The sequence below is a fragment of the Tuber melanosporum genome, assembly GCF_000151645.1.
Source record: "Tuber melanosporum whole genome shotgun sequence assembly, scaffold_329, strain Mel28".
Lineage (NCBI taxonomy): Eukaryota > Fungi > Ascomycota > Pezizomycetes > Pezizales > Tuberaceae > Tuber > Tuber melanosporum.
Genome location: NW_003299007.1, coordinates 1 through 9212, shown reverse-complemented (window position 1 = coordinate 9212; position 9212 = coordinate 1). Strand labels below are relative to the sequence as shown.

The 9212-nt window shown below is 48.8% G+C and overlaps 2 protein-coding genes; both read left to right on the top strand.

The window, feature by feature from the left end:
- The first annotated feature begins 2574 nt into the window (after positions 1-2574).
- GSTUM_00001988001 (uncharacterized protein) lies at positions 2575-4540 on the top strand. XM_002839248.2 has 1 exon: positions 2575-4540. The coding sequence occupies exon 1, from the start codon at positions 2857-2859 to the stop codon at positions 4180-4182; it is 1326 nt and encodes a 441-aa protein (XP_002839294.1). The 5' UTR covers positions 2575-2856; the 3' UTR covers positions 4183-4540.
- A 600-nt stretch (positions 4541-5140) lies between these two features.
- Positions 5141-8545, top strand: GSTUM_00001987001 (uncharacterized protein). XM_002839247.2 has 13 exons: positions 5141-5263; positions 5328-5773; positions 5885-5933; positions 5992-6468; positions 6529-6579; positions 6627-6693; positions 6742-6908; positions 6960-7036; positions 7088-7187; positions 7241-7558; positions 7609-7741; positions 7795-7963; positions 8026-8545. The coding sequence occupies exons 2-13, from the start codon at positions 5652-5654 to the stop codon at positions 8057-8059; spliced, it is 1764 nt and encodes a 587-aa protein (XP_002839293.1). The 5' UTR covers positions 5141-5263; positions 5328-5651; the 3' UTR covers positions 8060-8545.
- The last annotated feature ends 667 nt before the right edge of the window (positions 8546-9212 follow it).

The following is a 9212-nucleotide window of genomic DNA, read 5'->3' as shown; positions in this document are numbered from 1 at the left end:
GTATGGGGCTCTCAGCCTCTATCCCATCTCCCTCCGCAAATACCCGTGATTGGATGAAGACGGGGAAGGTGACTACCGGTACCTCGGGGTACGGTATTTCTCTCTATGGTGCAACAGATATGACCAAAACACGGGGCATAACCCGTATCAGGATGTGGAAAACATACTGTAGTCTGCCTCGTTGCGGGAAGAAAAGCCATGTTTTTGTTTTCCCAAAAAGCCAAAGATCTTTGCTAGTCACGGAAACCAAGAAAAAATAAATGGAAGTCGTACGTCTCCGAGCAGAGTGACGATGATTAAAATTGTTTCCAAGCACTATTATGCTAGCGATACATACATGCGCGCATTCGACAAGTAATAAAGTGACCATCACGGGTAATCAAGGCATTCTGCTAAGAATTGTGCATTCTATGAGATTGTAGCAGACATTGTTCTTGTTAATTCGTGGGCCTGTTTTCTCGCTACCTTATCCAGCACGTGTCATGATACTGTACCTGTGTCTACCCCTCACCTCTCGATGCTGTGAAACGGAAACGTCTCCACCTTTCACGGGCGGCGAGGGTGAGGTTAGTAGAGTTGTTGCTCTCTAGCATGAACCAAAAGGATCCAAGAGGTTCAAGGTGGCTTTGGAAGACTAGTGAAAAGTGACTCTCGTGCAAACCTAGGTCCAGTGTGACCAAGCAGTACCGACCAAAAAGCGTATCGCTCAACTCTGGCAAGTAGGGCCCTCGGGATCGATTTCTGTCACCTTCAGCCGCATGGCTGCTCACGGTCACCTTCCCGACAACAAGGCCTGAAAATAACTCCCTCTTAACCCAACGTATGTGACCTGTCTAACCTCCGATTCCCCGTAATCGGGGCTGGTTTCTCCGATAAGACTCGTGTGGGTAGGAAAAACGCACCTCGACAGTGCTGGGAGAAACTGAGGGAAAATGACTTTTGTTTTCTGTCTACCGTACTTGAGTGCTCTATCGCGGGATTGGGGAATAATTGCTCTTCTTTCCGCCACGAGACTTTATAAATTGTGCCTTTGAGCGGTCCAGAACAGCACAATTCGCCACTAAGCGTGCCAATCCAGTTTTGGGTGCATAGGAGAAGCGTATTGTATTGGTACTTGTTAATGGTTGCTGAGTTACTTGAACATTTGAAAGGAAAATTCCTAGAAATACACGGACGCTGAGTGATCTGGACTTGGGTTAATTCACCCTTAAATTTGATACCGGTGTGGGAATTTTTCTTGCTACTTCCCGCTTCGGACGGTGGATTGACCGGGCACGCTTGTGCTGAAGAATTGCCACTTGGGACCTGCTTATTATACTGGAAGGTAGTAACAGCGGAATTGACTCCAGATAGAGCAGGTGTAATATAATATTGTTGAGATGGCGAGAGTAGATCAATCGATAAAGGAAGGCTTAGTGGACGTGGAGTGAAGGTTGAATTGAGTGCCACGAAGAAGGTGTGGTGTGCAAGTCTAGCTAAGAAAATATAAAGGCACTGACCGTGCAGAAAATTCTGTGTACAGTACAGTACCCAGCCCTTCACTAATATGGGACATACCCCACTGGTGAAAACACCATACAACTCCCCAAGACTACCCTATCCAATTGCCCTTGCTCACACCGGTACAAGTACGTACATTCTAATCTGGCATCTATCTGGACTAGCGCTAGCGTGCCCGGTCGCGAAGTGCACCATCTCAGGCGGCTCAGCGGATAGAAGCTGGCCCGGGCATTCATAATTCCCATGTTGTCCAGCATGGGAAAGTTTAAGGTGTCAGGTGTTTGCACCGCCGGGGTTATGACTCAGCGGGGCGAGGCTTGCATGGGAGGAGGAAAGACATCAAAGGTGACAACCTCGTTGGTAGTGAGCCAAAACATCGGGGTGTGTGTAACAGAGTTATACTCGATTCGTGAGCTATGCTATTTGATTTGTCCTGCTGGCCGGGTTCGCCAGATAGTGCGGTAGAAATAAAGATTACTAGTATGTGTTTCTTGTGATATCGGGTTCGTAAGTTGCGAGGGGGAGGAGGCGATGCGCTCGCAGGAATTGGATCGGCGTCTTCTTGTTGTCTACGGTAGTGAGGAGAATTTGCTCGTCCCTTTCTGCTGACTGTGCGAGCGCTTGAGCACTTCAAAGGTACTTCTCAGTGGCATTCGATCTTCGGGAGCCTGGTAAGCCATATACTAGAGTATCAGGACCTGGACCCGCTCTTGAAGGCGTCGCTTCTTATGCTCCAGACAGTAATTTATGTACCGTACTAGTACGATCACGAGTACAGTACCGTACCTTATCTCTGAGAAAACATCTAGGCTACCGACTAAATTTACATAATTAAAAATTTTTAATCTCACCCCATCACCCCTGACTTCCGGAGCCGCGTGTCACACTGCCGGGGAACATCAAAAACTCTCAGAGTGACAGTGACTGAGGCAGAGTGACGGTCGGTTGGCTGCTGCCTCGGGCATTGGTTTCTGCTTTGCCCTCTCTTCGCGTATCATACCATTATCTCGTTGCCCTTCCGTTTCCGACCATTTCTCTTCTCTTCCTTCCTCTTCCTGCACCTATCACCTATCTCTCCACGTCCCCCTTTTTCTCTCCTCCAGCCTACTTGCATTTTCATCGCGCACACCCACTCGCTCCCATATTGCCACATCCTTCATACCTTCTATCTCCTTTTTGTCCATCTTATAAGACTCCCTCCCCTCTTTCTACCTTGCCTGGTAACATTCAACCAATATCTATACAAACTGTTTTCACACTCTGCTTACCGCATTGCAATCTCCTCCGGTACTTTCACTACTTCACCCTCCCTAACACAAACTGTCCTACGAAGCAGCTACCTAACTCGCAGCCATCATGTCGAGCGCAATGAAGAAGCTTAAGCTTCTGCACCACCTCACGGCCGCTTCAGCTGGCGCTACCACATCCACTGGTGCTTTACCCCCGACCTCCTGCGCACAACAGCAACCAATACCGCCAATCCCACCTCCTATCCCCCAAACAAATTTACCTTCTGCGAAATACAACAACAATCACGCCGAGATGACCCAAGCCTTACGGTCGGCCCGGCATGCATTGAACCTGCTCAATTCCCCTTCAACCCAAACTGCTCCGCAGGCACTTCACCACCAACCCGAATCGTTTAGGGCTTCGCCTTATACCCTTCACCATTCCACACCCAGGGCATCGACATGTCTATTGCCTCAGGCGTTTATGGTTTTGACGCCTAATGATCCTCATCCAGCAATTTGCCTACCTGCGTCACCCCCCCCCCCCTCTCGGCCTCCACCTAACCACCATAGCCACAACCATCATCATAATTCCTCTGCTCTGCTCACACCTATCCAGATCAACCCACCAATTCAACAGGTTCTTCTCTCCGAACAGGCTGTGCCAAGAGGCAATACAACCATTTACTCCTCCCGCCCACCCATTGCTCCAGCCTTGTCTGTTGTTCCTCACCACGCCTATCAGAACTCTATGCGTCATCGAAATCCCCAGAAGCGTCCTCGTTTGACGGCTGAGGCTGTTTCAAAGATCGGCAAAGACACCCGCCTTGCCCGCTGGGAACGTGTTGTCGGCTTTGTACGCGATCAACGAAACACAAATCCCGCAGCTGCATCTGATTCGACCACTGGCGCTGACCTTGCTTTGTTTGGTACGTCGGGTATAGTCAAGGAAATCGAGCGTAAAAACGAAATTCTTGACCTTTTGGATGTTGAGGAGCAGGCTTCGCGTAGCCTTTGGTCTGGTGGCAGTGGAGGAACGAACGGTGTTGACGAGTTTGTTTGGAGCGAAGACGAGGATGACGATGACTTCCGCAAAGATGCTGAGAACCAAGCTGTGTTGGATGAACACCGCCGTAGACTCGATGCCCTATACCCAGATGAGGTCGCCGAAGAGGTGATTGCAGAGGGTGCTGAGGTTGGTGTGTTCGAATTGGAAGACCACAGTGCGGAGGCTACAGTCAAAGACTTCGAGATGGACATTGCCGGAGACAACGCCAGACCCCGCCCTCGCAGCTCGCCCATCGGCACCGTAGAGAAGGTCGATGGGGTGAAGCAATATCTGGAATCGTTGAAAACCAGTGGGGTGCCGGAATTGAATCGGCGGAGCGAGTTGGAGACCGGTATCGATAGACTGATAGCAAGGGATATTAGAAGGTTTTCCGCAGTCTACTAATCTCTTTTGTTTTTAGTTTTTGGCTAGAGGATTATGGGGCGCTATACCATTCATGCATTCATAGCGGCTTGTGTTTTGGTTCTTGTGCTTCACTTTTCCACCGTTCCTAGGCGCTCTAGATGGGGAGCGCCGGTGCACCAAGGGAAAAGTGCAAAGTATAAAGGTTCTTGATTTTTTTTATTAAGGGTTTTCACGGTTTGTCTTATAGCTGTATATTTTATCCTCTCGAGTATTTTAGCTTCTCTACTCCTGCATTTAATCTCTACTTTAATGGTACATAGCTGCACGCCGAGCATAATCGCCAGAAAACATCGATCTCTAGAGCTAAATAAAATTGATACAATCGCTTCTCTAAAAATATTCGCATCGCCTGTTTCAATCAACCGTGTGTTTCGAATCGTGCTGAACCGTCGGGAAATATTCCCCTGGTAATGACTTGTAAATCGACAAGGTCTGCGTCCCCCTCGAACTTTGAAACCCAAACTTGGCTTCCGATGCGGATACCTTATATTATGATACACAAGTACTGTAGATGTCCTTTGCTTCTTCTCCTGCTCATATCTTCTCACCGATCTTAGAGGCTTTTACGGGTTAAGCGGTTCGGGGTTTCCCCGTTCGATTGCCACTTTTCTCGGCACTCATTGGTCTAGGAAGGGATGCGGTATTTGCAGAGGACTAAATTTATCATACCTAGTTTTGTTACCCGCCCATAAGATACGAGTGAGAAAATGTGAAAGTTCTGGGGTTTTGGTATCTCGGTGTCACACTCTCTCACTCGAGTATTGGACCTGCGGTAGGATTGCATCTGGGAGGCGGAGGATGCGGGGCTTCAACCGGACTGAAGAGTTGACTTTCGTAGCGTTTATCATACCACATTGGGGGGCCGCGTTTTCAACGACAGCTTTGTTTGCCGCCTTCAACCTCTAACCTCACCTCTCACCACCTCACCTCCTACACCCGTAAAATTCCCTTTCTACCCCCTGATCCAATAATTTTCCACCAACAAGTACGGTACACGGTATCAACCACAAACCCCCCACCTCCACCTCACCAATAATTCCTAGAAGGGACACAGACTCCAGTGGCAATCCCATCTCCTCAAAATTCAAACCGACTGGCCATTTTCTAATCCAATCAGTCTACAGCAATAGCCGGCCAAAACCATTGGACCAGCGCATCGGGCTCCAACGGCCACTAATAACGCAGAGTTTGTGCAAAGAAGAAGAAAAAAGAGAGCGAGATAAAAAAAAACCGTTCAATCAGCCAAGCTTGCGGACCGACGTGGGGCTTTCACTCTTGGTTTTTATTTTTCCTCCTGGTCATTTCCTGGCTAGACAAACATTCGCTCCCCATTAATAACATTCCCCTCCGCTGGCCCAAACAACCCCGCAACATAAACCTTTTCCCCCAAAACAAAAACACCGAACCTATCTCTCAACACGAAGATCCCTTGTTATTTTTGGCCAGCAATGAACTCGCCAAAGTCGGATACTAGCCTACGCAATATAGCCGAGAAGATCAAGGATGTATCTATCTCTGGGGAAGCGAATAGGATCGTTGTTGGTGTGGACTTTGGCACAACTTATAGCGGGTGAGTGTCATTTGTTCGTTACTTCCTACTCCTCTATGATGCGTGCGATCGGTGGGAGCGGGGAGGGGCGGGTGGAGTAGCGGGGAACTAACATAGACTGCCAACACTTAGGGTGGCCTGGGGTTATACTGGATCGCCGAGCGAGATACACGTTATTCAGGTTCATACACCATTTCTAGCCTTGTGTTCGGGTTCTAACCTGACAAACCTCAAATTAGAGCTGGCCTGGTGGAATGAACCTGACTTCCCCGAAAGTCCCATCGAAGATTGCCTACGAAAAGGACGGAATAAAATGGGGTTTTCAAGTGAAGCCTTTTCAAAATTGCATCGAGTGTTTCAAGCTATGCCTAGATCCCAACTTGCGTCCCCCGGACTTTGTCTCCTTGCCCAATATCTATGCGCAGCTCAGACAGCATGATAAAGTCGTGCAGGATGTCGTTCGGGATTACTTGCAGATGCTATACGATCACACCATCACTACGCTGACACGAGCGCTCGGAAGTACGTTTGTGGATAACACTAGGATCGAGTTTATTCTTACATGCCCGGCGGTGTGGAGTGACCGGTCGAAAAATGCGACGCTCCAGGCGGCGGAGGGGACGGGCATGGCCAAGTCGTGCAAGATTAGACTGATCTCGGAACCGGAAGCTGCGGCTATATACACACTAAAGACCATGCAGCCTAAGAACCTGCAGGTGGGTTTGGTATTGATTGTGGGGTACGGGAAGCTATTGCTGATTGGAGGGCACGTATAGGTTACGGATGATTCTTGTTTTGTGGTTTGTGACGCCGGGGGTGGCACTGTGGTATGTTACATCCCTCACATTTGGTGAAGCGAGACTTACCTTTCCAGGATTTGATTTCGTATGAAATCCTCCAAACAGACCCGCTGCAGGTTAAGGAGAGTGTCACTGGGACAGGTCTGTTTTGTTGCTCCTGCTGGCTGAGAGAATGCTGACGTAGCAAAGGTGAGCTATGTGGCTCTGCATTCTTGAACCGCCGGTTCGAGAGCTTCGTTAAGGAGCGATTGGGTTCTGCGGCATACTATGCGATGAAAGAGAAGACAAAGATTGCTGCTCTGAAATCATGGGAGGAATATGTAAAGAGGGTGTTTGTTGATGGAGAAGACCAAGATGTGGGATACACCCGAGGTTACTAGTTCTGATGGGTCATTAACTTGTTGTAGGTGTTCCCAATCCAATTTCCGGGATTACCAGACGATGAAGCTCGAGGAATTGATTGCGGGTTTATGACGGTCACCAGGTAAGGGTATTGCAAGTGAAGTGGGTTTGGTATTGCTAATTTAGGATATAGGGAGGAAGTCCAAGCCATATTTGAGCCTGTCATCCAGGAGGTTGTGAGACTGGTTGATGGCCAGATCACCGCTGTGCAATCTAAGGGGAGACAAGTAAAGGTATTTACACGGAATCAATGTATATATAATCTTACACTAATACCCCCTTAAAGAGCATTCTACTTGTTGGCGGTTTCGGTTCATCGGAATACCTTTTCATGCGCCTGAAGAATAAGTATGCCGATATCCTGTCAACAAAGGACAACCCGGATGTGGTACTTCAACCCGTCGACTCGTGGACTGCTGTGGTCCGCGGCGCGGTTATCCGTGGAATGGAGACAATTGTGCAAACCCGTAAATCGCGGTACCACTACGGCGTTAAGTACTGGGAGTACTTTGATGAAAACATTCATTCCGAAGAACACAAGTACTGGGACACCACACGGGAGAAATGGCTCGCGGAGAACCAGATTAAATGGTACATTGCAAAGGTTTGTTGCGCTGATGTAGCTTTACTGGTTATGTGACTAATACTTCTCAGGGAACGGAGATGTCTGAAGACGAGAGTATCTCTTTCCCGTTCTATATTACCTTCGAAGACCATCATAGCAGGGTGCTCGTGGACGAATTGGTTTGCTGTCAGGAGACTTTCCCGCCAAAATCTATTGACTCTAGTAACTTCCCTTCTAAAAATGTCCCCATTTGCCACCGGCTAACATCCCCCCAGCCGTCACAACTGTCTGCAAACTCCGCTCAGACCTAACCACAGTGCCCAAGTCCCTCTACACAAAAGGCCGCAACAGCAAGGACGTAGAATATGAAGGGCTGCATTTCACAATGGAAATGTCAGTCCTGAGTGCAGCACTTCTCTTCGAGCTGAGAGTCGACGGCGTCCGGTGAGTTATCCATGTTCCTGATCGAAAGTCTTCGCTCACTGACTAGTTACTACCCGGCACAGCTATGGTGAAGTTACCGCCGACTTTGCCACTTGATGCTCGCCGGTCTGGAGTGGGTTGGTTGTGTTATAGAGCTTGGAGCGCGGTGTTTGTCAACCATGGGGAGTTTTTTTTATTTGTTTTATTTTATATCTTTCTTTCCTCGCTGCTTTCTTTCGCTATGTCGTTGGCTCTGATTTTAAGATCACTCACTATCTGCGGAGGTAATTTTTTTTATGGGATTGCCCCAGGGGGCGGAGGGGAGGATTTGGTCACTCCTTTGGAGCAACTGTTTGGGTGGATGTTCCCTGCGCAATGGGTTTGCTATGCTTCCTCGTACGTTAGTAAAGTTCCTGATGGGGGATATCGTGGATTTGTGAACTACCGGCGATTTATTAGTGATGCCATCCATGGGTTTTCGTCATGGTTTCGGGAGTGCTTTTTTGCCTTGCGGTCAATAATGTTTCAGTGATTGTTTGAGTAGCGAGGGTTGGTTATGAAGCGCATGGCTGGGTTTTTATAATAGTATGATATTTTATAGTTTCTCAGGAGCATTGACACCAAAACTGTATCTTCTGAATCTCCGGGGTCATAGGTCGGACTGGTGGGTAGCTTTGTGGCGGATGGTTGATTGGGGAGAGCGAGAACATCGATATTGCTGCTTGAGATAGATGATGGCTTTAGAAGTGTGAGAGGGTCTCAAAGACTCCGGACGGATCCTGTATTTTGGGGGTATTTGTTCAATCCCGGGTTCACGGCCTACGAGCACATACACCACCATCCTTCGCGTGAGCCGAGCGAGCGAAGCGAGCGAGGCGATTCTCTTGCCGGGCGGACAGCTGTGCTGATGGGAAGAGGACGTGAGAGTTGTTGTAATCGTGAAACAAAGTGTCGACAATAATCAAAAGAGATTGATCGTTTGTTTCGTTGACCTATGATCAACTCGTCAGGACGGGGGGAGAAGGGTGATACTTATACCTTTCCCCGTAGATGATGGTGGATGAAAGTCCATCGGGTGTGGAAGACGGGGGCGTGGGTTTGACCCTGAGCGCCCGTCGCGAGAAACGCAGTAAAGTCGTTAAATCGCTAGTGGTGTGATGCGAAAATTTGCGCTCGCCGCTCGTGGGAGGGTGTGAGGCAAATAGTTGTGCGTCGGCGACCTCGTATTCCAAGCGAGGTGTGGCACACCGATTTATCGGTGTGCGTGCCG